A 27,271-nucleotide genomic window follows, 5' to 3' on the forward strand; every position below is an offset into this window, starting at 1 on the left:
ATTATTTACTATTCCCCTGTATCTATTTTTTCAGAATACACAGTGACATACTGTAAATACACAACCTCCTCTCTTGCTGGTGTACTTTACCCTTGTGCTGGACCATGTGGTACTGCTCGCAGGGTCAGATTGACCTGGGACATTATTTAGATTTTAAATCAACACAGAAATAAAAATACTTCAATCCCAAAAAATATTGGTAAAATACTATATAGTAAATGCTTGCTAATCACCTCTGTTAGCAATTTAACATTTTACAATTAAAGTGCCATTTGTTTTTTCTGAAAACGTTGAAAAACTCCACTGTAAATACCAGAAAAATCTCTTGAGCAGGGACATCTACTGCAATAACATGAGCAAGGCTGTTGAATGGGAGCTGGACCAACATCCCTCAGACCTGCGGCCTCTCCCAAGGCCATGTGACGTCAAGCTGGCCCCTATATTTGTGGGAGACGACCAGGCCCCCTCCTTTAGTTCGGCGGCTTCTCACGTGAGAAATGGCGGGGCGCTGGATGTCTGAAGAGGTGCTGCTCACGGCTCTGGCCGTTCTACTCGCTCTGCTGGTGGTGCGGAGGGTGGTGGCCGGGAGGCCTTCTCCTGCCTCGCTGCCCTGCCTACCTTCACTCCCCATCCTGGGCAGCCTCCTGAGCTTACGGGAGGACCTCCCCCAGCACCTGCTGCTCACCAGCCTGGGAGAGAGGTACGGGGAGCTGTACGCCCTCTACCTGGGGCCGCACTACACCGTGGTGGTCAACAACTTCAAGCACGCCAGGGAGGTGCTCCTGCAGAAAGGGAAGGAGTTTGCGGGAAGGCCCAAAATGGTGAGAAGCCTGCATGTCCAGCATTTTACTGACAGTGGTCTCTGTGTTGATGTGGTAGTGTTTGTCTGTGGGTGTGTGGGAGGGGGTGCATATACAGTGGAGTGCATAAGTATTTGGACAGGGCTACAATTTCTGTTCTTTTGGCTCTGTATTGCAGCACATTGGACTTGAAACAATGAATATGAGGTAAAAGTGCAGACTGTCACCTTTAATTTGAGGGTACTTACATCCATATCAGGTGATCCATGTAGGAATTACATCCCTTGTTATACATAGTCCTCCCATTATAGGGGACCTAATGTAATTGGACAATTGGCCTCTGAGCTGTTACTCTGAGTCATTGAATACTCTTGAATAAATCAAGAGTATTCATTGACTATCTTAGAAAAGGTCTAAGAACGTTTTCAGTATCTAGTGGTGATTCTAGATTTCCTTTGTTATTGGTGTTTGTCAATATGAGGGCCAGAGTTGTTCCAATGAAAGTAAAGGAAACATTATGAGGCAGAGAAATAAGAAGAAGAAAAAAAAACAGTCAGAGACACAGGCCAATTACTTTTGGTTCCCTAAAATGGAGGGACTGTGTATAAAAAAGGGACAAAACTCCGAGATGGATCACCCAATATGGATGTATGTACCCTCAAATTACAGGGGACAGCCTGCACTTTCGTTGTTATTCATATTCATATTCATTGTTTCAAGTCCAATGTGCTGCAATACAAAGCCAAAAGAACAGAAATTGTGCCACTGTCCAAATGCTTACGGACTGCACTCTATGTGAAAGAAAGAGATAGAAAAAGAAAACGGAGAGAGAAGTTTCTCATCCTGTTTTGACTGCTAAAATGATAACATTTCTTGTTATTTGTCCAAAAGTGACTTCCGTAAATCAAAATTCCTTTATCCAATGAGCGTAAGCAACCCTGGTACTGAACCCTCCCTCCTGAACCCTCTCTACTAAGGTAACCACTGAGCTTCTTTCCCGGGAGGGTAAAGACATCGCTTTCGCTGACTACAGCCCCCTATGGAAGTGCCACCGCAGGCTGGTGCAATCTTCCTTCTCCATGTTCGGAGAAGGCACCAGCAAACTGCAGACAATCGGTGAGGTGTGCCACTAGTATACACTAATACTGGACTACAGACTTTTCTGCAAAAGTAAACTGCAGTTGCAAGCTAGTGTTATGAATTATATTAATCATATTTAACATATAATCTTAGATAGAATTAAAAAAGTGGTAGTTCCGAGAGATAGTAACTTTCCTATTTATACTTTACTTCATTTATTTGTCAGGGTACCATCATAATTTGATGTACCAGATTTAACCAATGCTAATTTTCAGAATATTTTTTCTCATTTGTAAAGACCAAATAGACCAAAGCAGTACCACGCATTACATATCTGTATGTATGTGGGAACAGAAAACAGGGAAATGCACTACTGCCTACTCAACCTACAGTTCTCCCGAAAGAAGGGTTCTTACAGAATTCATACACTACTGCTTCCCCTGGCCAGCCTGATTGACTGATTGATTTGGTTCGGAAGACCATAGATGTTCTATACGGATGGCTGTGTCATGTTGATTTGATTTGGGCAGACCATAGATGTTCTATCCGGATGACTGTGTCATGTTGATTTGGTTTTGGGCAGACCATAGATAGCCGCAGGGTGTTTTGGCAATTGAAAGCTTAGTTAACTCACCTCACCTGGTTTCTTGGGTCTGAATTGGTTGCTGCTATTAAGGCAAAAACCAAAAAGCAGCAGACCCAGCCACTCTCCAGGACCAGGGATGAGGATCACTGCCATAGAGGTTCTCTCACCGTGTAACTGTTCTGCAGTGTGCGAGGAAGCCACCAGCCTGTGCTCTGAATTGTTGAGAGTGGCAGGACAGCCTCTGGATCCAGCGACAGTGCTGATGCGGGCGGTGACCAACGTGGTGTGCGCTCTTGTGTTCGGCTCCACCTACCAGCCTCATGACCCTGAGCTCAAGGTTGTGATGGATTACAACACTGGCATTGTGCAGACCGTGGCAAAGGGAGGCCTCGTGGACATCTTCCCCTGGCTGAGGGTACTGGCCATAATCACCAACTTACGGCTTTATTGGCCATCTAATAAACTATAAGTCTTTGTAATCATCTCTCAATAGCATGAGCTAAATTGTGGTAAATTCCATTTCAAATCAATCAATTCAGAGAATGAAAAAACACCCATAATGGTCTATGATGATGGTTTTCCATCATGATTTTTCAAGTTATAATTGATTTAAAGTCATTTCCTGAATTGAGTGAATTGAAACGGAATTGACAGTTAAAATCTATTTAAAGTTTTTTTTTTTTTTCCAGTGACTGAAATACAATGTGACTAAATAGAATGTACAGCAAAATATGTTTGCTTCAGACTGCCCTATTTTGCCTACAGATCTTCCCCAACAAGGACTTGACGAGACTGAAAGAGTGTATTAAACTGAGAGACCAACTGTTGAACAGGAAGCTGGAGGAGCACAAGGTGACAGATGATGACAGAGGTGGCTGATAGCTTTACGGTTTTCATAGGTGATAACACAGTTATCTATAAAGCAGCATATTATAACTTGAATGTACTGGCTGGGGGCGGCACGGATGGTGCAGTGGGTAGCACTGTCGCGTCACAGCAACGAGGTCCTGGGTTTGAATCCCTGTCAGCCGGGGCCTCTCTGTATGGAGTTTGCATGTTCTCCCTGGGCGGCACGGATGGTGCAGTGGGTAGCACTGCCGCCTCACAGCTAGGAGGTCCTGGGTTCGAATCCCTGTCGGCCGGGGCCTCTCTGTGCGGAGTTTGCATGTTCTCCCCGTGTCTGCGTGGGTTTCCTCCGGGTACTCCGGTTTCCTCCCACAGTCCAAAGACATGCAGGTTAGGCTGATTGGAGAGTCTAAATTGCCCATAGGTATGAGTGTGTGAGTGAATGGTGTGTGTGCCCTGTGATGGACTGGCGACCTGTCCAGGGTGTATTCCTGCCTTTCGCCCAATGTATGCTGGGATAGGCTCCAGCCCCCCTGTGACCCTGTTCAGGATAAGCAGGTTAAGATAATGGATGGATGGATGGATGTTCTCCCTGTGTCTGCGTGGGTTTCCTCCGGGTACTCCGGTTTCCTCCCACAGTCCAAAGACATGCAGGTTAGGCTGATTGGAGAGTCTAAATTGCCCATAGGTATGAGTGTGTGAGTGAATGGTGTGTGTGCCCTGCGATGGACTGGCGACCTGTTCAGGGTGTATTCCTGCCTTTCGCCCAATGTATGCTGGGATAGGCTCCAGCCCCCCTGCGACCCTGTTCAGGATAATCGGGTTAGGATAATGAATGAATGAATGAATGTACTGGCTGGGGTTGTTTATAACTTCTTATAATGTACCAGGAACCCCTACACTTTACAGCAACCTGTGAATCCTCAGTTAATATTCAACTGCAGCATAAATATTTTTGGTATAGTGTTATGGATAGATTAGCAAAGCATAGATCAAATGTACAGTGTACCCATAGCACAGGGGTCTGCAACCGAGGTCCTGGAGAGCCATAAACTCTGCTGGGTTTTTTTTTCACTTTTAAATTAGCCCCAAATTTAGACCCAAGTAACCAGTTGAAGTGAGTTAACAGTGTAATCAACTGCTTTAGTTGATTAATTAAGTGCAGCATAACAACAAAAATCAGCAGAGCCAGCGGCTCTCCAGGACCAGGGTTGCAGACCCCTACCATAGCTAAAGTCTATATCAGGGCTGCCAAACCATGTTCCTGGAGATCCTGTAGGTTTTTGGCACAGCCAATTCTACTAATTAGCAGTTCAAGCAGATTTGAAGCTGTTGAATGAGATGTGCTTGTTAAAGTTGGAGTGAAAGCCTAGAGGACTGTAGACCTCCAGGAACAGGGTTGAGTTTGGCTATGTAGTGTAACCATGTCCCATATAAGTGGGATTTCTGACCTGTTTTGACTGCACAGGCGAGCTACAGCTCAGAGGAAACGCGTGACTTGCTGGACGCCTTGCTGAAGGGCCAGCAGAGCTCAGGGGAGGAGTCCAGCTTCACTGACGACCACGTCCTGATGATCGCGGCTGATGCCTTTGGCGCAGGCGTGGAGACGACCACCACCACACTGCTCTGGGTCCTGGCCTTCCTGCTGCACAACCCTGAGGTGGGTCTCATCCATAGAACACCTCAGTGAACATGAGAGCAGGAGCTATCAAAGACAAACTTTCACTTTCCTGGTGTGAGAGCCACAAGCTGTAATCGCACCCAAATGGCACTTCTGAAACGGGAAAGTAGGCTATTCTTAGTTTCCCCTTCAGGAAAATGGTAGGAAAAAAGTGCCTAAGAATGTGCAATGCTTGTCAGAGGGTGGTAGTCTATAGGTGCATAAAATTTTACCCTAGCCATTAAAAATTGCTTGCTCACTCTCTCACTCACTCACGCATCTATTCACTCACTCACTCATCTATTCACTCACTCACTCACTCACTCACTCTCTCATCCACTCACTCACTCACTCACTCACTCACTCACACACTCACTCATCTATTCACTCACTCACTCACTCGCTCTCTCACTCACTCACTCACTCTCTCACTCACTAACGCATCTATTCACTCACTCACTCATCTATTCACTCACTCACTCACTCACTCACTCATCCACTCACTCACTCACTCACTCATCCACTCACTCACTCACTCACTCTCTCGCATTTAGCAGGCTGAAGATTCTCCACAAGGGAGGGGATTAGCTGATTTCTGAGTGTACCTGACAGAAAAGACGGGTACAATGGCAGCGGTCGCTGCAGTGCATCTGTGCTGATGGCCCTCAGGTCCAGGATAAGATCCACCAGGAGCTGGATGAGCAGATCGGCCGGGACCGGACCCCCAGCCTGGCGGATCGAGGGCGGCTGCCCTACCTGGAGAGCACCCTGAGCGAAGTGCTGCGGATACGGCCAGTCAGCCCCGTGTTCATCCCCCACGTGGCCCTGCAGGACACCAGGTAACCATGGAGACGCCGGGGGAGGGGCACATCGTAAAGCGATTGGGTACCTGGAGGAACGGGGTGGGGCCGGGGGGTAGCCTATAGCCTACAGCCTAGTGACTAAGGTGCCTGACTGCCACCTGGAACGTCGGTGCTTCAAGCCCCCGAGTAGTCGCAATAGTATCAGTGCAGATGTTGGGCCCTTGAGCAAGACCCTTAACCCCACAGCTCCAGGGGGGATTTGTCCTTGCTAAGACTAGTCAACTGTGAGTCGCTTTGGATAAAAGTGTCAGTTAAATAACTGTCATGTAATGTAATGTAATATAATGTGATTTAATGTAATGAATGTAATGGCTGCCTGGAGCTCACCAGTCTCCTCCTCCTCCTGCTCCCCCCCAGCATAGGAGGGCACCGCATCCACAAGGGCACACGTGTGCTGGTCAACATGTGGCACATCCACCATGACCCTCAACAGTGGGAGCAGCCCGAGAAGTTCATGCCAGGTAGGGAGGCCGGTCGGGCGAGAATAGCGTGAGGGAGGCAAATGTGTGTATGCTCAAGGTCTATGAGGGTCTCTTCTTCTTCCACTTCTAATGCTAAATATAATTCTCACCTTTTCTGCCTAGCCTTTCATTGATCACCTAGCAACATGTAACAAGCTTCAGTGAAATAATGACCTAGTATATAATTTACTTTTACCTTTATAAGTCATCTCATTAGACACCAATATTCAGAAAATCCATTCATACTGTATGATGGTCCCATTTTGCAGAAGTGTATATAACTGTACACTACACAGTTTAGGTATTGATTTCTTGTTGTGTGTATATACATATGTGCATTGTCTTCCATGGTCTCTTCCACTGTTTGGGTCCTTAAAAAGCTACGCTTTTATCTGGCGAGTTAAATCCCGTGTTGATCTTTCACCCTTAGAACGCTTCCTGGACAGTGAGGGTCAGCGCTTCTCCCCGCCCTACTTCCTGCCTTTTGGGGCGGGGCCCCGGGTTTGCATGGGCGAGGCTCTGGCCAAGCTGGAGCTCTTCCTGTTCTCCAGCTGGCTCCTGCAGCGGTTCACATTCAGCCTCCCCCCTGGGGTCCCCCTGCCTGACCTCCAGGGGCGCTTCGGCGTGGTCCTCCAGCCGCTGAGCTACACGTTGGCCGTCCGCCCTCGTTTCAGCTGGGCTGACCTCGGAGTGTGACAACCGGTCAAATCTGTTCATATTCTTTCATCACAAAATTCACTGAAAATAATCTCTATTGCATTTCACCCAGGCGTTTCATGAACGATCGTTACTCTCCACTTTTCAGTGCCTCTGAACAGGTTTGACTATTTACTAAGCCACTGGTACATCATATCTGCTTGAAACAACCCAGTTATATTGGCGTTAAAAGACCTGACACAAACATTATAGCTGAAGTACTACTGTATATCAAGTCATTTACCTTAAATAAAAGCCAGTTTTGCATGGATGGTTTTACTGTTTGATGCATGTTCACTATAAAATCTGACCGTTCAAGACACCTAAATTAAAGTAGTTATTGTTGATTCAGATAATCACATATCTTGAGTAATAAGCACACAGGAGTTTCCTTTAATCATCACTTTCTAATCAGTATTTTGAATTTGATATGATTGGTTTCTTTGGTATTTATTGTGATTAGAATTCTCTGCAATTGCTTTTCAGCATGCTTGTGGTGTGCAAGGTCAGTTTAAGATAACCAGATCCAAAGTCCGGCAAGATTGCCTGGTTCTGTTCACTTATCAATAATTATACACAACACATAATCAAAATACTTATCTGTATATGACAGTGACCTCTACATAAACAGTCTATGGTCTACAGCAGTAATGTACACATCCCAACCTGCCACCTAATCATCCCAATTCAACTGGCAAAAAACATTGTTCAGCTTGTGTATAGTGAGCGACTTGGTGCAAAATGGCTGCCGTTGCATCACCCAGGTGGGTGCTACACATTGGTGGTGGTTGAGGCAAGTTTCTCCCTCATCACTTTAAGTGCTTTGAGTGTCTAGAAAAGTGCTATATAGATGTAATGGTCCACATCAGAAAGGTCATTGGCCACACAAAGGGACTATTAGAATGGTTTTCTATGCTTTTCTATAAGGCTGTTCCTTTACAGGCCCATTCATATTCAAACCTGACAGCTCCATTTTAAGTGCCTTGTTCTTAGATTCTCCCCCAAAAACAGATATAAATAAAACTCTCACAATGGGGATGTATGAAACACTTTATTTTCACACAATTTATGTTCACACGTTTATTTATGTTCAAGGGTTGGCTCATAAGCAGTGCTGGCTGCCAAGTCCAACAGACAAACACACACTGATGACGTTAAGCACATTCCATGTAAAACCTAGTACCTGAAGAATAATTCTGTTAGAAAATAATTCACCAATCCGGGTAGAGTGAAGAGTGAGGATAATATTAGGGAAGAACTGAGACAACAAATACCTCTATCGTACATATCAAAGGTCTCCCCATGTCATCAAATTTAAAAATAAACAAAACGTACCCCATCAAATTAAAGGAAATAACACACACTTGATATTATCAGATTAAAGAAAACAATTGCCCTTTACCTTTGAAGAGGTATACATCATCTAAACCATCGCCATCAGCAATAGTCAATCGTACACTCAACAACTGGAGATCAGTGCCCTAATAATGATGTCATAGTGATGTCACTCCCTTTCTTCCATGCGTGGTATATAAGATTTATGGAGACATGGCAAGATTAAAAAGGCATTATACAAAGATCTGTACTACTCACTCACATCTACAGGCGTGTCCTTTCAACAGTAGCAGTACTGGACATGAGAATAGAACCCTTGTCCTTGCACCACAGAAGAAAAAATAAAATAAAATAAAAGCCAATATTTAAACAGTCAACCATGAAATTATTTGTTCATACATATATTTATTCCTGGTTCTTTTGCTTTTTGGTTTCAGAAAATGTATGTATTAAAATATAGAAGATACTGTTTATTCATAGCAAGAGCACTACATAGTATAAGAAACATAAGCACTCGGCTTGACCCTTGCGACTCTGAAACTACAAGGTAAAACAAGGTAACAGTCAGCAACTCACACAGCCAGTGAACAAACAAACAATGGAAGTAGCTGGTTGTTGATGCCCCAAAAACATTTCACACAATGATTTTCTCGATCATGCGTCACAAAACATTTCCTGTGAATACAGGATCCAATCTTTTTAAATGCTTTTATTTTAGTCTAAATTCAGCTTTAAAAAGAAAACTTCATTTGATCAGTGGCCTTAAAAATGAAGCTTTCTGGTTTGAAATGTGCAGTTTCACCATTCTGGCTGAAATGATATAAAGATATGGAGATTCTACTTCTCAACACCATAAATGAAATGAAAACCATAATTTCATATTTTCCACACACGCACGCACACATACAAAACAATAAAATATACTTTTAACATTTTAGAAGGTTTTACAGGTGATGTATTGCAGACAACAGGATCAAATAATATCCATACGATATATTTTACGAATACATATATTTTATTTACAACAAAATTCTAGGTTTATACAGCTAATTTACATTTTATTAGTTGGAGGTAAATAAGTATAGGCTGGGTGGTGGTGAAGCAAACTACAAAATAACCATTTTATGGCACTTTTAAGAACCATTTGCTGTCATCAAGCAACAGCAAGAATATATATTTTAATTTATTACCGAGAAGAAATAACACGTCCCTCTCAATCAACGGGAAACTGTCCTTAAAAGTTTTTAAGGAGAACGATATGGCTGCAAAATGCTTTCAACAACATTGGCACCTGCTTGTTGAAATGATACAAAGCAATTCAGAACAGATGTCTTCATTCGTACTGCAACTAAATAAACAGGTTCAAGTGAATACAAACCGGGTTTAGTGAATTAGCAGCCTCTGATTCAAGATTCATATTTGTAAGCTTTGTACATTCTTCATCTAGTTCCATTGAAACCTCAGGGTGTGTAGGCCATTCAAGAAGTAGGCCAGGCCAGTAAACCACCCCTTCTAGATCCTTCCCTGCAACAATATTCCAAATTACAAAAGGAGCAATTGCCAGATGAATAAGAGCATTTCTGAGAGCAGCACCCTGGTGTGTGGGTGTGTGCGCGCGCGTGTGTGTGTGTGCGTGCATGCACGCGCATGCGTGCGTGTGCGTGTGTGTGTGTGTGCGTGTGTGTGATGTCCCCACTCTTCTCATCTCACCCGGTTCCCGTGTCTCTGACAGAAGGCTGTGCCAGACACCAGTCAGTACCAGTCCGCCCTCACATCAATAGAATGCTCTGTTCTACAAAATATCTTTGTTCAACTTCATTTGTGGGACAAAGGCTGTGGACCTTAGCCGGTTTCAGACGCTTCCATTGACAAGCCTAGAAAAATTTGTTCATATTGAAAAATTGTTGGAATATTTAGAGGACACTGTTGCTCTCTCATTTTGTGTATATTACACAATGTGGAATACTGCATGGTGCTGCAAAAACCTGCCTTAATGGAACATTCTCCATATATGAAAAAATATTTGCCCTCAAAAGGATTTCGGAACACTGAAATGTCTGTATTATATTATATTGCTGTTAGTAAGGAAACTCAATTTGGATGAATTAAAGTTATATATTCTGACTAAACATTGACTAAAGTTATATAGTCTGAATAAACATGCGATACTGTAAGCTGGGGTATGAACAGTACGCTTTCAGCTCACAAAAATGAGCAGGTTCATTCCTTTGTAAACATTTCACATGCCAAAAGCACTGGCTACCTGATGAACAAACATACATTTTCCCAACCCATCACTTCTCTCCACATTACACAAATTCACATGCAGCCTCATTAAAGGTAGTTGCCAAATAAGTTTAGTACACATATTGTTTATACGTAAAAGAAAAATTATATCAAAGAAAATTATGTTGGTCTGAGCCGAGCTCAGTTTCACATGACTTTCCAAGTAAAGAAATAAAAGAAAATGTAATTGAGACAGGGGCAGTGGGATGTGTGGGAGAACAGATGCTACCGTCAGTTTAAAAATTTGAATGAAACTCCCCAGAGAGCATGGTTGTGATCTGCTGGTGGTTGATAAGAATCTGGGCAGTCAGAAATACAGCATTTCGTATGCGATCTGTTCAGCACCGTCAGACTCAGGCTTGAACGGTCAACTGCTCATTACCAAAGCAGGCAGTTCATTTGCATTTGCTACGGTGTTAAAAGTGGTCTCCACTCAACCACCAGACCAAAAATATATGAGCTTTTAATGTGAATTTCAGAATACAAAAACAAACAAAGTTACAATCCTGATACTTAAATTAAGACTTCTCTGATGTTTATATATTTTTCTAAATAATTCAAAACCACCTGACAATTTCCTTACAAGATAGATTTTTTGCACAGGTGGGGTACGAGACATTATGCATCTCAAACAAAACGCATACACTATGGAGGTAAAACGTTTTTTTAATTTAACCAATCTATATGCAACTAGGTCCACTGTGAACCCATTGGCACTTACAATAACATCATGCCCAAGAGGCTTAAAACGCAGCAACGTAGTCTTGACAAGGAGAATGGAAAACACACCAATTAAAAAATGAATTCTGCTGTATATAAATGAGACATATTTGTCTGACAGCAACAGTGCTGCCCAACTTGGGGGTTCAGCCCGTGTGCTGGACTCTTCCGTATCAGATTCCTTGCACACGTCCTAGCTCTGAGTTAAATACCTGTGTGTGACACGTGGGCGATTACATTCAGCCACTGATATCACTACAGACCATCCAGATGGTCAGCTCTGTGTTCTTAACACCGTACGGTTCTGCCTCTCGTCTTTTAGAGCCACAGCATTCCAACTGGCTGTATCTTAGGAACATTCCGGAAAAGGCATATCCAGTGGAGCTTTAGAGGGTTTGGGAGCACCATAAACCCGTCAATAATCAGAAACCCGCAGGTGACCGAGCGGGGAAAAGCAGGAGGTGACCATCTGGATTGTACAGAACACAATCCGTGATTCAGAATCACAGGGGACTTGTGAGGGACGCCAAGCCCGCACAGAACAGAGGAAGAGGAGGGCTGGTGTGTAGACATGACTTCCTCCATTCTGAGCCTTGAGTGCTCAGACAGCAATCGGCATTTAACTCCACTGAAAACGCTGCGCTATACTGTAGCTCCATTTACAATGCTGTGTACAGAATGTAGGAGAAGTACCCAGGCTCATTGCTACAGGTAACTGTACCAAGCGCATCAGTGCCATTCGTCTGAAAAGGACCCAGGCCAACTACACCCTCTGCTGGTTTTCAATGCATCGTGGAATCTGGCGCATTATTACCATCATTATTATTGCCTTATTATTATAAATATTATTATTATTAATCATCACCCCCAAGCAGCCCGTGCAGCAGAGAGGGAAGAGTAACTTAGCGTGTTACAGGCTCGCCGTTACAGTCGAGCAGCAGAACAAACGACCGTTGTCTGCCCCTCGTTTCACTGACGTCAGAATGGAGATAAACGCTGGTTTAGCACAGGCGTGCTAGAAGAGAGAGGGCGGGTGGCCCTAGAGTGCTGTTGAGGCACTGCAGGGAGAAAGGGCTCTACAGTGAAGACGTCGTGTTGACCTCATTCACACCGCCCAGCTGCAGCGGTCTGCTGTGCGACCGGTCCCAGCGCGAGCTCACCAACACTCGCTGACGCTCCACAGAAAATGTCCCTTGTTCTGGGACGCGCGACCGACATTCGGCTCGCGAAAAGAAAACTAGCGTCAATCGGGGCCGCCGCATTTTCTCCTGCAGGTTCTTTAGTGGTAATGCTTTTTTGAATTTCCAAATATGCACCACAAATCATTTATTATTCTTATTTTCTGGGCCTCTGTGCAAACGTGGGCATACTAGCTGACATCACAGGTCTGCCAGGTCCTGTCATTAGGCCCCCTCCCTGTAATTTGAAACGCTCCCGTTTGGTTCTTTTTTGTTTTCGCTCTTTCCTCCCGCTGGTCTGTTCTGCGGTGGGATCCCTCAGGCGGACTCCACCGTGATGACGGCCTCTTCCTGCAGCAGAGCGGAACCGGGGCTGCACAGACTGCCGCACTCCTCACTCATCCGGCTCTGGGCTCGATTAGAGCAGTCTGCGCTGTCGTGGAGAGTGCGGGCCCCTTCCCCCTCGGACTCCTTGAGTTTCCCCGTCTCCTCCTCCGCCTCTGCGCCCTCCTCCTCCTCCTCCTCCTCTTCCTCGCTCTCCACCTGGCAGCGGCACACCTCGATGCCCGAGTCGCCGGTGAGCCTCCGGTGGCGGTACTGGCTCTCATCCGCGTCCACGTCCTCTTCCTCGCCGTCGGAAGCGCAGGGCGTCCGGCAGTCGGGCTCGAAGAAGTCCACATTGGAGGAGAACAGGGCGTGTTTGGGCGGAGACAGGGCGGGTTTCGGGGAAGGGCCCTCTTCCGAACGCTCCCCTCCTTCTTCCGCCGGCTCCTTCAGGGGGTCGGTCAGGGGGTCGGTCAGGGGGTCGCTGAGTGGGAGCGTGGGGGAGCATGGGGCAGAGGGAGAGGCGAGCGGGGGTGAGGGAGGCGCAGGGAGCGGAGGTTGGGGCGAGGTGGGGCTGGTGACCGGAGGGCTGGGGTCGAGAGGCTGGAGGTCGCCCGCCTCGCTGGGCGTGGTGGCGTTGCTGGTGTCGGTCTCGTAGGTCACCTGCACGGAGAAGGAGGTGCTGCAGGGGGAGGTGCCCGAGCAGGATTCGCAGGAGCAGCTGGTGTAGTTGTCGGAGCTCTGAGAGGACGTCATGCCGCTGGGGCCGGCGTGGGCGTAGCGCCCGCCCCCCTGCAGGGCCAAAACCGAGCTGTACGGCGGAGGTGGCGTGCAGGGCTGGGCTGCCACCTCTTCGTACGACGGGAGCTTAAACGACGCCAAGAAACCTGCCAAAAACAAATTGAGGTTTATTTTTATTTCACTGTGCCAGTAACTCGCTGAAGCAAGTGGCTTTTTTCCCCATAATCGTTTCTGCAGTGGAGATACGACAAATCTGAACAAGTATGAAGTTACAGTGAAAAATCTGAGAGAGAAAAGGTGTCGTACTGAGGTCCAGCATGGAGGTGGGGTAGTTGCAGGCCCCGTGGTAGGCGATGAGGTTGATCTCCCTCTGTCTCTGCTGCTGCTGGATCCGCAGCTTGGCCCGGCGGTGTCGATACGCACAGCAGCAGCTGAACATTATCAGGACTGTCCAGAGAAGCCAGAACCCTGAAGAACACAACATTCTTTCACACAACCTCCAAAAAGTACACCCGGAAGAATCCAACAAGTATTTTACTCCTCGACACCTGCTCATAGTCATAGCACAAGAGCTCATAATCATTCAGAGTTCCACACACACACACACACACACACACACACACACACACACACACACGTGTTTGTGGTAGAGTGGCCTATAATGAAATGGAATCAAAACAAGTTAATCTATCGTTATTGTTTTCATTATATTTCTTGGTGTGGACAGGCCTTGACTACGTAACACCACCACCATGGTCTGCAGCAGTTTTACTCACACCAGAGCTCGTAGTAGTAGGTACAGCAGCCTGTCTCTCCACAGCAGTGGCCAGTCTCACAGAGGTACCCACCGCTGCGGTTCACCCAGGGGCAGTACTTAGGGCTACCGATGAGGGGCAGGCTACCAGAACCCTGGTACTCCACGCCCTACAGGAGAGCACAACATGATCACAATGCTGCCTCCATCACGAGAAAGGAAAGGCAATCTAGCCCCGGAAAGTACAGTTCATTTATTACCAATTTCTGACACCAGAAGACCAGCACAGGCAACATCAAACAGCTTTACTAAAAGGGATATTACCCTTTAGTGTAACACAAGTAATTTTTGGTGTTTGTATGGCATGTGTGAATACTAGCGACATCAGATGTCCCAGCTGACCATTAACGGCATCACCGTTCCGCCCAGTTGCTGGTACTCTCTTTTATCAATCTATTATCCTCTGTAGTTAAATTTTGGCAAGGTTACTAAAATGAATGGGAGTGAATTGGAAGCAGGACAATGGTGAGGAACAGTGATGCCATTTACGGTTAATAGGAATGACTGATGTTGCAAGTATCCATGTTAGATGCAAATTTATTGGGGTAAGCTCCATAAAATTACTTGTGCTATATAAAAGAGAAATATCCCTACAATATATGAAAGTGCAAGCAACGCCTACCTGGCTAATGGTTGTCATGTCTGTATTCTGTGGGGATACGGTCATCTGAAATTAAAGAATAATGTCCTTCAGAAATTTTAGCAAGGAAACTGCTTTCTTATTTTTCTTACTTTTGACAGAAAAATAACCTATGTTTTATAATTTAGGCTACTTTAGTCAAAGCTTAAAACCAAGGCCAAAATAACCATGAAAACTCAAATACAGATGCTATTATGGCTAACAGTAATACATACCCAGTACTGTCTACAATTTTCCTGAGATGAGCCCTAACATCATAGCCTAAGGGTTCAGGCAGGAAACATTGACTGTAAATCAACACAGTCCTTTTATTCAAATTATGGATAAAAATGGATCTTTTATTCAAATTTATCATTTTAAATCAATTTTAACATTTCTGAACTTCATGGAGGTTCTATTATCACGACAGGAGTGAGATTCTTGCAATGGGTGCACCACCTAAATGCACTCTGGCCTTGAGGGGAATAGCGTCAGTGAGGCAGTCTTTGTAAACTGGATGTGTTCTGCTCAATTCTCTACCCTGCTCTCCTTAACAGAATACTTTTATTTATTCTCCATCCTATAGACAAATGGAGACGTTCATTGTTCTCGTTTCAATGATTCTTACAGGACAACAACGAAAGAAAGCGTCTCCACTCAATGAGTCTTTAGAGGGCACCCAGACAGAACTGCCAAAAACCCAGACGGTATGGGGGAGGACCCCTCCCCCACTCTGCTCTCTCCAGTGGTAACAATGACATTCGTCAATTAGGACCCAGCACAGACCATTTATGTTGTATTTAATCAGTCTCGTTAGTACAGATAGGTAGATGTACAGTGAATGCATCCATTTAACAGAGCATTTTTAACTAAAGCAACTTTCAAATCTCACCTTTTTACGTAAATGCCATGTAAAATAACTTTAGTAACCCAGCAACCATAATTTATCCCAAATTAGTTTGTTTCGAGAATAATGAAAAAAGATGCAGATCATCTTGATGGACCATAGTCAATTGATAGAGCTAAGAAGTTTGAAAAAGGATCGACCTGTTGATTGAAGATGGGTTGAACATGAAACTATGCCAAAGAGGTCTGACACTGTGCTGATTTCCACCACTGACAGTTTAACAAAAACTACGTTTATGTATCATTCTTTGACATTATGTGAAAATTATGTATCTGCATGGGAGCAATGATGTCAAAAATAAATAACATAAACCTATGCGGGCAAGCACACCATTTTAAATAAAGATTATCAGTATTTATCCTGTGCAAAAACCGATGCAAAATGCACAACCGGATAAATCCTTCTGATTCATACCATCCACTGCTTTCAACAAGGCTTAAAGCGGTATTAAAAGAACAGCATGCAACACAAGCCATTTCATGTCTACCACACTCAGCACAAGACACAACAAATGTGAAACCGAGAAAAAGTGTCAAAAACAGGAAGATGACGTTCGCAGTGTTTACAGCGTTGAGGTTGAGGGTTGATTCAGTTTTACAGGCTGCGAGGTGTGAACACACGCTTTAGTCGGCAGCCACAGTGCTTGGCTGACACCGGGCTCTGGCCGAGAGCAGTACCTGCTCCTGCAGCTGGTCACTGATTCTAGGGTGACGCCAGGGGATGGCCACTCCTGGAGCCTGGGTGAGAAGCAGTAGGTTTCTACTCCAGCCCAAACAAAGCACACCTCATTCAATGGCTAGAGAGCTGCTAATTGTCAGAATCAGGTGTGTCAAATTAGGATTGAAATGGAAAACTACAAGTTAGACGGCAGATCTCCAGGAACAGGATTGGGTAAATGGTTTATGCCTGGGATCATCAACTCTGGCCCTCAAATCCAAATCCAGCCCTGGACTTTTCACCTGGGGAATTAGTGCTACTGATTGGCCAGACTGTCTGCACACCTGACTCCCAGGTAAAGGGAGAGTGGAAAACCAGCAGTTCTCAGAACTCAAGGACTGTGACTTGCTGATCCCTGGTTTATGGCCTATACTAGTTATCTGATGGCCCTTGTCTTTGGTTTAACCTTGCAAATCAACATAGTAGCAAGTACAATTCTCATCAGCCCATCTTTGTAGGAAACAAACTTGCATACCACGAACGCCTGTTCTCCATGTCTCCTGCTTCTGTAACACCTGGCTTCCTGGGCAGGATGCGTTTACCCTGAGAATTTAAAAAAATGACACTTAAAAAGATTCAAATAAACATTACTGAACAGGCGTGTAATATCCTGTTGTTCATTTACATCCACTGTCATATCTCTTTTAGCAGTTTTCAGGTTCATTCTCTTCACTCCATCTTTATTTCTGTCTGATCCACAACTGAGATTAGTGCAACAGAACATAGCCTAAGCCTCCTTTAGGTTTTCCCCACATTCTTCCAGAGATTTATAAAACTACTCATCCTTCTGAATCATCATCAGCATAAAGATGATTCCTGTCCTCCTTTCATCCGTTTGCTATTGTTTTGGGTTGACTTCAATGTTAATCTCCAAATATTCAAACCAGTTGGAGTTCTGTACCAGTGGTAAGTAGTGAAGCAGGAAATCTCCAAAGCCTATTTTAGACAGGAGCCGGTTCCCTAGGCAACTACTTGGGCTCTGTGGATGAGGATACTGCTATTTCAGAGGACATAACCCTCTATATTAAAGAAATGCATTAACATAGGATGAACATGACTGCTCAATACCAAAAGTAAGGATTTACACAGAATTTACCTTTGAAAGGTATAAGTGCACTTAATCTGCCAGGAAATTATTCTTCATACCATTACAGAAACACCAGAATCCTTCAGACATTTCTCATTCATAAAATGTAGCTGGCTATAGGAGCTTCTCCTTCCTGGGTCTCAGTTATTCTTGATCTGGCTGCCATTTTTAACATTTAGATTTAAATTCTCTCTAATCTGAAAATCCCTCTGGTATGGTTTGATTTAATTTAATTTTGCCTTGAATTTTTATGGCACAAATGTCCTCACAGTTATTCCCATGGATAGATTCTGCATCCACCCAATATCTACACCCGTTCCTCATGCCGTCATATGCCAGTGGATCCATTCTGGGTTCACCCAAACTCTGCTTCTCTGGGTCCTCTGACAATATCTACCATTGTTTCCATGCAAGGAATGCAAATATATCTGTCGATCCATCTTGACCTTTCCAACCACTCCACTTTTTTACAATTTAGCGCCTACAATTTAGGATTTTACTGCCACTTTTGTCATTGTCTCATGCGACATTAGCATGTTCTCAGTAAAATATTAGCCAATTTACACTCCTATTTGCTTCAACAAAGAGCAGGAATGCAAAAGCAACACTGCTGGTTTTGATTTCAAGCATTTGTTTATGTGACAGTGGCAAGATGCTTGTTTAAAGTGATCAGCAAAAGACAGAATGCCAAGGACTCATTGCATTCAATTAAAATAGCAAAATGTCAAATGTTGTTATCTGATCTCCAGCCAACCATGTGGGTCCCTGAAACAGAGCTTGGTAAAAATAACATTTGACGTTTCAATTAACGTTTCTTTGTTTCGTGCACAACTGCACCAACAGGTACTGCATTTCATCGAGTTATGCAGTCTCTTTGGCAATTTATGAAGTTGTCTAAGGTGGTAGAATAATGGTTAGGGAACATGCTGTGCTCAAATGCTGTGTGATTCGTTAACCTGAATTGCACCATTAAAAATACCCAGCTGTATAAATGATTTGTAAGGGGGATGGGAGGTAATCCGTGTAAATCGCTTAGGATAAGAGCATCTCCTAATAAATGCCCAAAATATTAATGTGTCGAATTAAAACTGTCAGGAAAGCATTTCTCTCTCAAAAGAAGTAGCAATTGTACCAAATAAATAAATAAAAATCGGAATTTGGCATAATGGTAGTTAATGCAATTAAGTTATGTTAAGGCATACGCAAATGTATTACTTGCATGACGAAATAAATATAGGATAGTGCATAACGATTTGCATTTGGTGCATCGATTACTGGCCAGTGCTAGCTAGTTATTTGAAGAATGCCGTGGGTTTTAAATATACACAAAGAACACTGCCAAACAAAACAACCATCTATGTTCATCCAATGGTACCAGGTACCAGGCAGCTATCTAACTAGCAAGCTAATGTTGCTTGTTATGCCTCGTGAACTGCTATTACAGAACAAAGCAGACCAAAAACTAACAGTCTGTAAAGGAACACTTTTTTATAGCTAGCTTTAAATACATACATTTTCTAACATTAGCTTCAATGTTAACGTTATTTTGTTAGTTTCGCAAGCTATTTGGGCTAAGTATATTGTTGATAATGTTTGCTAGCTAGCTAAATAGTAACTTCCCTGGCTACAGTCAGCTATAAATATTTATTTGCATGCTCGCTACATTTCGTAGCAAGCGAAGGTTCTGTTGTTTTGTGCCTGAGAACACTTCAGGTAAAAAACAAAATCAGCGAACGTTTGCTTCAGTGATCGGCTTGTTATGATTAAAATGAAGGAAAAACTAAAACGCACTCACATCCTCCGCATCCATCTCGTATCTTAATCCATGACCAAAAGTTTCTTGGTATTATAAAATAATCGCCGGGTGCTGTTGCAGTGAGTATCTTCCTCTTTCCAGGTCTAAAGCCAAACTGTCCGCCATTTCCGTCCGGAGAAAGGACAGCTCATCAGGGTTTCCCAACAGTCCTCTGCTGGAAGCAAGCATCACCCTGCGAATACATTGAGACAGAACAACCGCGACTAATCCAAATGATGCACACGTCGCAACGTTATAAGAAAGTAAATGCAATTAAAGGTAGCTTCGGTTACCTAGTAGTTGTTATCATTTAGGTACTGTAAAGTTGTTCCAACGAACTGTCAGTGCATTCGACTCAGATTTGTTCGAATACGTTATGAGTGCCATCTGGACCAATCAGAATAGAAAACGCTGCTCGAAGTTCGACGGCCCAAGCCTGGGATTCGTATTCGTTCTACAACCTGTTTAATGAATGCTGTTAATTAAATCCTAACAGCCGGGTTGTTTGAAACAAGACGACTTCGGCGATTGAATGCACCATGTCAGAGCAGCATATATAGGTGCCTGTATCTGAGAATGTACAATTATTTTCCCGACTGAGCTAGTAAGCAGTGATCCTGCTCAATAAATATGTTTGTCAACACTTGCATCTATTCTGCTAACTAATTAAAAATATATATAATTTTCAATTCAGATGAACATAATACCCCCCCTATATAGCATATCTGCAAATGGCCAAAACAATTCCTGCATCAGCACCGAGGCAGGAGTTACATTAATTGTCCAGGTGGTGTCAGCAGAGTACAAGAAACTGTCGCTTGAGCGTTAGAGTAGCATAAATATAAATGAAATTTATTTGTAGCAGTATCTGGCCTTTTTAGACTATCTCTTGACTAGTTTTATATGTAAAGTCTTTTTATACTGTTTTATTTAAAAAATGTTTATGCCTTTTTGTTGTAGGCTTGGTGTGGAGGATATACACCATTAGTAGCCTACATGCCACTGGATTTACATGAGTATGGCACCCAGGTTTCACTCAGGCAATCGCAAAACTTTATGATGACGTCATAGGTCTATATTTATTTTATAAAAATGAGTTTTACCTGCAGTTCAAATGTATCGTTGCCATGCCAAGATGCCAAGGTGTATTTTTACATCCTGTTCAGCCACTGGGTGCAACAAAAAGCTGTGTCACTGGACCAGAAACTGGGCATAACTGTGCATTCAATTTACAGGTGACAGTAATAAAAAAAATGTATACCAACCTATTTTGGAGGAGCTTACTCGCGTGTTGTACCATTGAACAAGGTTCTCCTGATAAATGCATAAAATGTAATGTAATATGCCTATAACACCACACGGCACTAAGTAAGGTACTATGATTCCAAAACACAATAAGATCTGTACAATATCAACAGTCTCTATAGCTCTCATTAACCTGTTCCAGTATAAACCAATGAAGAACGCTATTAAAAAGTTACTGACGTTAATAACAATCACCGGATCAGGAGATAAATGATGACAAATGAGACAAGACCGCCTCGCAGCGGTGCGGCGCGTTCACCGAGAGTGAACTTCAGCCTCAGCTGCTCCGTCCCGAGTGTGCCCACACAGTGGTGCCTCTCACGTGGCGCTCTGCGTGTACCAGCCCAAAGAATGCCAAATGCAAAGCCACAACGAAGACTGATAGAAGCGAGAAAGATCGTGGTCTGGATCGATTGATTAATGTAAAGCGCCGAGCTGTGCCCGAAGATGAGCTCCTAATTTTGGCTCGAGTCTCATGAAACTGTTGCTACAACACTGTTGCTATGCGGCTATTTGGCAACTCAGTCAAATGACTGTCACAGGCTTGGCAAATTGTGTCATTTGGGGGATAACTTCATGAGTTTGCAGAAATAACTTCTCACAAGGCACAAAAAAAACCAGTTACACACACACACACACACAGACACACACACACACACACACACACACACACACACACACACACACACACACACATGCATGATAGTAAATAGGTTATTGACAAATTTAAGCATGGAAGAAAAGCATTAGCTAATTTGTTTTCTGGACAACATATCTTGTTTAAATACAAAAATACACAAGATCTGGTTCAAATGGCTGGTACAGCTGGGCCGGCAGTGTCCTTACTGGGGCTGCCAATCGAAAGACAGAGCTGAGGCTTAAACTGAGGGCAGGCATCCATCTTCTTCAGTGCAGTCACAACACTCTGGTAAAATGCTTTAAATTTCCTTGCAGCAGTGAGGTCACAATCTGCATTAAAATCTCTCCACAGTTCAGTCACAGAAAGAATAGATGCAGGACTATGTGAAGCTATACCTTTGGCTGCAATTTCCCTCTGACTACTGTCCCAATGGGCAAAAGCCAGTATCTAGACATGGGGGTTTAAATCTTGTTTGACAGAACATTTGACAGAAATGTCTGACTAGATTAACCCCATGTAACTCAGGTTTTACCAAGATATATAGCCTGGTTAAGTTCTAGTTCTAGTTCTGTCTGGCTCAGTTGTTACTCTCCTCATGAATATTCAAAATTCATGTACTTCAGCTGTCCAAATTGTGATGAGAAAGAGACACTTGAGCTTTTCCAAAACTTGAGCAAACTCAGATGAAAATTATAATAATAATAATTCAAAAGGTGCTGCTATTTTTTTTAATCACTGAATATCATAAGATAAGATAGGTAAGTAAGACAATGGAAAATAGCAACATAAGAAGCAAAGACATTTTTACAGCATCATACCGCATTGTTTGGTTAATGTATTGAAGCTTCAATAGCCAATAGTAATCAGATCCTCAGTAGAACAGGAAGAGGGGGATTCTGGGAGGAACAATTCAGGTGATTTATAGAACAGCTCCAGCATGAAGAATCGCCCTCCCTTTCTATCCCAATACACCAAACTGAAGTCATTCATCCTGCTGTTCACCACAATACCAGTATATGCATGCGAGATGGAATAAGAGAGCATACCACTGGAAACACAGCCAACCAAACTGCACACGCAGGACCTATCAAATCCAATACAAAATATAACTGCGACATTCCTGGGATCCACAGATATCTGGTAAATGGCATTAACAATGTGTGTACAGGGAGTTCCCATTTTGACAGTTAATGGAGTGGAAAGGACAATTCACCGTTCCTCTTATCTCCTTTTGTCACTTGTGTTTGTACTGGCCACACACAAACACACCATGCACACACAATCATGCGCGTGTATCATGCAAGAGTACACATGTGGACACATACATGTGCACATATGCGCGCACGCGCACACACACATCCACACACACCACAAAACCATTTTTGCCTCTAAAGAAAAGGAGGGAAGGTTGGGCAGAAATAACTTGTCTACCAATAAAAGGCAGGGGCATCTAAAGCTAACAGTGATGTGACAGGCTCTGTAAAGCCATCTGGAGTTCCAATGCGAGGCATTAGCAGCACATCTGTAAGAGTGCATCTTTATCCCACAGCAGACTTCTTCTTTATCTCTGCCCCTCAATGCAGATGCAAAGATATCTACCCCCCAAACTAACAGTCCCACTGAGATAAACAAAAGATATAGAAAAAGATTAATAAAAGAGAAATTCAGACATTTTAGAATGATCCATTTTCACATGTAATCTCCCATTTCAGTGTAATCCACATTGGGCCTTTATTCTGGTGTCCCAGTGGATTAATGTCCTCTAAAGTAATAAATGTGAGACTCTAATCAGTTCCTCATGCAGTCTGATTGCACTCTGCAGTGAGTGCCTTGGGTTTAACCTCTGACCACGCACGCTAATGACAAAGAGCAGCCAGAAACACAAGAGAAATGGCGTTCTGACTGCAGGGCTCAACCAATCGTGGGGGCCGGTTCTTTCATTCGACCTCCACGTGCATTACGCATGGAGGGCCCTGCATTTTACATTCTAGCTGGGCAGCGGCAGCTGTGGCAGAGATTAATACGGTCAGAGGAGAAGTCAGAGGAGACGGTACAGAGACATTGAAGCCGCGCCACGGCCCAATTGCTTACCGCGAGTCCTGGTTTGCTCGGAGCCGAGAACAGAAAGCTCGCAAATTGCGCGTCAATAGAGCTCCGTCTGCAGAGACGAAGGAAGTGTGTGGGCAGTGTTTACCTCAGAGTAAACGCTCAAATCGAAAGGCCAACGGCTGCAGTTGAAAGAGGATGAACTGATGCGTGACAGTCAGGTGATCGAGCTGCAGAAACATGTGCAGGATCCAGAGAAAAATCATGTCCAATAAGATTATATTTGAATATGCAATTTAAATTCCTGTATTTTTCTTAAGTATAATAACATATGAATATAATACATTAACAACAGCAAATGTAAAAAAATATGTAGACTACCATTCCAGCCATTGCATAATAAAATGAAGCAGAGTCAGCACTATAGCACTGACCCACATTTAAAAAGGACCTTTCACTGACTGCCTCAGATTGATGACCCACCATGTTACTGCTGTGAGGCCCTCCATGTGCGCTACACTTCCCTTTGGGTACATGAAAAGTCAACAACAGGAAGGGAGCCAGCTTTGTGCAGTGTGTTAGCTGAGCGATTTCCATTAGCTAAAGAATGTTGTCAGGTTGCACTTTCATTCTACATATGGCCCTATTCCCTTGACCCCCCCCCCCTCTCCCTTGCAGATTCATGGTTGCAGTAATTTTAAATGGTAGAGATTCCTGTTGCAGAGTAAAAGTCATCAAATATATGTGGTCACTTTCATTTGTTTTGCTTCTCTCCCCGCTTTTCAGACCGAGGACACAGTGACCCAGTTTTGGTTCCCCTCCCCGACTGTATCTCTGTGGGTGTAAAGTTCAGAGGCTTGTGAGTGCTGACTCTCAAACAGGCCCCTCCACTCTTGGCTCCAATGCCCGGGGAATGCGCCAAGGAGAGAGACAGCGGCGAAAAGCGCGAAGGCGGAGTGGCCCAAGAGTCCGTTTATTACAAGAAAGCCCCGAACTGCCGCTCCTCCCACTCGCATTCATAGAATGCACAGGGTCAAAGAGATGTCCTTTCGGATCCCTACAGTGGTGCTTCATAAAGCAGACTGACAACTAAAAGCCACCAGAAAAAAATAATAGCTTTTGCAACCGGCGCCACAAACAAGAATTCCAAAGAATAACAATGAGAAGGTAGAAAAGGTGCTCGTTTTCTTTTTTTTCCCCATCCCAACCAATTATTTTGCTTTGCTTGAGACGGTTACGGACTGCGAAGTGGGGACCGCATTCCTCCGCACACAGCCGGACTGCTGTGGCCGACGACGGAGCCGTAGCCTACCAGCGATGTGAGCTCAAAGATAAGCAGCTGAATGTAGGTCAGCAGTCAGCGCTGACTTACCAATTAGAAACAGCTGTGTGAGTTTGGCCGCTGCCACTGCCCTGTGATCCAGGCTGAGCTCGCTCACACCCCAGCCCCAGTCCTCAAACAGATAAACACACCGTCCGCATTTTCAGCCAACTCTGGAATACTCACTGCGATACATATAGGCATCGTAAGCATGTATAAGAACAGGACATGTTCCTGATGGGTTAAATTTTGACAAGCTGCCTGAACTGTCATGGTCTCTCTGATTGGCTGTGTGCTGTAAATCATGTTTCAGTGCCAGGGCTGTTTTTCTGCATTATTTCCTTCTCTCTGGAGAGGCTCTCTCCTTTCATCATTGAAAAAGGCGGCACTGTGCTTGTCCTTTTCTTTGACAGGGTTCTTCAGCCTCTAGTTTCTTCAATGCCTGTTTCTTCCTTGTGTTTTTTTTTTCCAGTACCATAGGGACAAACAGGACCACAATGTGTCACGCCGCTGAACAGGAACGCATCTGCGAATGGCATCCGTTCGGCTGGAGAATAACGACCTTAATCTCCCGCCCCGAATAGGCCCGCTCCGTGCTGCTTACTCAAACCTGGGAGCAATTACCTGTCTGGCTCCACGCCCTGACCCCCGCCATCTGGAGACAGCGGCTGTCAGCGTCGCACACCAGTGGAATGGAAAACACTTCAGTTAACAAGATTCAATCAGGCCGGGCCTGAGAGGGGCGACCAGGCCACTCCCCGTGGCCGTCTGTTCGCACGGACCCTCTGGCTGCAGGGGAGAGTGTTTAGAGAGGAGGCAAAAGGGTGCCCCCCACCCCCCCCCTTCCTTCCCTGAAGCAGGGGGTGGGAGCTGGCATCGGGCTGAATGGAAGGGCCAGCGCTCTCTCTCACAGGCAGCTGTGCGTATCGAATGCCAGACAGACACTACGGAAAGGCGCGCCCTTCCACGGTCGTTCACACGCACCCGGCCTCTGCAGGGTTTCTGCTGTGCCCGCTGGATCCTGCTGCAGAAATTCGCTGATGAAAGTTTGAGCCAAACATTTTAGCAGTGATGAGCAAATTCCATAAACACGGGAACAGCAAACCCCAAACTGGAGCAGCTGGTGGAGAATGCATGCACATATAAACACATAAAGAGGCACTCGCGTATGTGAAACTAGGTCATATTCGCCTGTTAATATTGCACTCTGAAAAGTCCTCATCAGCTAGATAATACTTTGCCTGAAGTAGCTTGTTCATTTGAAATTATTATCCTGTATTTAAGGCACATTGCAGCATCTGGCATTGTCATTTTGTTTGGCCTCCAGATAGTAGAGTGGATGTTTTAACACTTAATTCTAAGTACTTAATGGACTTAGGGAGAGTGTGGACATTTCAACTAAGGTTACTTTAACCTTGGTGAGCCAAAGGGAAGTCAATTCTGTTGCTAAGGGGGAAAAGATTTCTTATGAAATGCAGCAGTTCTTTAGAGAGGCCCAGTGATTTCCAGGTAGATCTGGTCACATTCAGGCTGTGTGAAAAACAACAGTCCTAACCAGTAAACCTCAACAGTCCATTGTATTGGCTGGGCATGTATCTTTCTGATCTGGGAAACTGCACTCAGGATGTTTGTTATTTGGAGCCATTTCAGAATGCATACTAGTCTTAGACCTGGGCTGTGGCCGCAGTCACACTTTCTGTTTATTTTGGAGATTTTCAAATCCCATTCCCGAAATTGTGAGTTTCCTTCAACTGCTGTCAGTGTAGAGGTTTGGATTCAGAGCTTCATGAGAGCAAGTTTGAAAAATAATTATCCACACACACATACGAGAGCCAGGCAAACACATACACCACATGGCAGGATACAGAGGGAGGAAGAATAACAAATAAATCAGATGAACCAGTGGGGAAAACTACACCCGCAGCACCTCACCACTGCGGTTAAGGGCAGGACTCACTTTCAAAAGTGCAAATTCAACAGCAGAGCCCTTCCAAGTGCGCCTAAAATAACACCAGGGCCTTCATTACCAGTATATGCTGAGCAAAACCGCATCTTTGTGCAAGCGTGGTTAAAGGGGACAGGAGAATAATCGCAGGCGCTCTTGTTACAATGGGATAAGCTGGAGCATATCCAACAGCCCAGAGGGGCTCGGCCCTGACGTAGCTAGCGCTTTGAAGAGGAATGCCTGTCACTAAATTAAGGCCACTTTACGTAACAGTACAGCATGGCAGTGTTACGAGGGGTGCCTCGAAATAGGTCTGCCGTAAAGTTGAGCCTATTTATATTTTTCATTGTAAACAGTCAGTATTTATAAAGTTGAGCACCTTCACTGCTGGGAGATTGGATGTGGGAAATGTAGTTTCTTGAAACTCCCTGTGGTCAAAGGAGTGCTCTGAAGACTAGCGATCTGTTCTCACATGTGTAGACAGTAAGGCTGCAAACAC

At 44.3% G+C, this 27,271-nt stretch overlaps 2 protein-coding genes across 3 annotated transcripts; one reads left to right on the forward strand and one right to left on the reverse strand.

The window, feature by feature from the left end:
* The first annotated feature begins 497 nt into the window (after positions 1–497).
* LOC133135907 (steroid 17-alpha-hydroxylase/17,20 lyase) lies at positions 498–6,993 on the forward strand. Its single transcript, XM_061253249.1, has 8 exons — positions 498–821; positions 1,778–1,916; positions 2,652–2,881; positions 3,232–3,319; positions 4,773–4,972; positions 5,642–5,811; positions 6,193–6,296; positions 6,727–6,993. The coding sequence occupies exons 1-8, from the start codon at positions 498–500 to the stop codon at positions 6,990–6,992; spliced, it is 1,521 nt and encodes a 506-aa protein (XP_061109233.1). The 3' UTR covers position 6,993.
* Positions 6,994–8,024: 1,031 nt separating this feature from the next.
* Positions 8,025–19,943, reverse strand: si:ch73-290k24.6 (WW domain binding protein 1-like). 2 transcript variants are annotated; one of them, XM_061253255.1, is made up of 8 exons: positions 19,809–19,943; positions 19,516–19,708; positions 17,109–17,176; positions 16,594–16,653; positions 15,013–15,057; positions 14,353–14,500; positions 13,883–14,044; positions 8,025–13,722 (listed from the first exon to the last, which is right to left on the reverse strand). In XM_061253255.1, the coding sequence occupies exons 5-8, from the start codon at positions 15,055–15,057 to the stop codon at positions 12,830–12,832; spliced, it is 1,248 nt and encodes a 415-aa protein (XP_061109239.1). In that variant the 5' UTR covers positions 16,594–16,653; positions 17,109–17,176; positions 19,516–19,708; positions 19,809–19,943; the 3' UTR covers positions 8,025–12,829. The 2 variants fall into 2 exon arrangements, with proteins under 2 accessions (XP_061109239.1, XP_061109238.1); XM_061253254.1 differs by lacking the exon at positions 16,594–16,653.
* Positions 19,944–27,271: the final 7,328 nt, after the last annotated feature.

This window comes from Conger conger, chromosome 8, assembly GCF_963514075.1.
Source record: "Conger conger chromosome 8, fConCon1.1, whole genome shotgun sequence".
Taxonomy (NCBI): domain Eukaryota; kingdom Metazoa; phylum Chordata; class Actinopteri; order Anguilliformes; family Congridae; genus Conger; species Conger conger.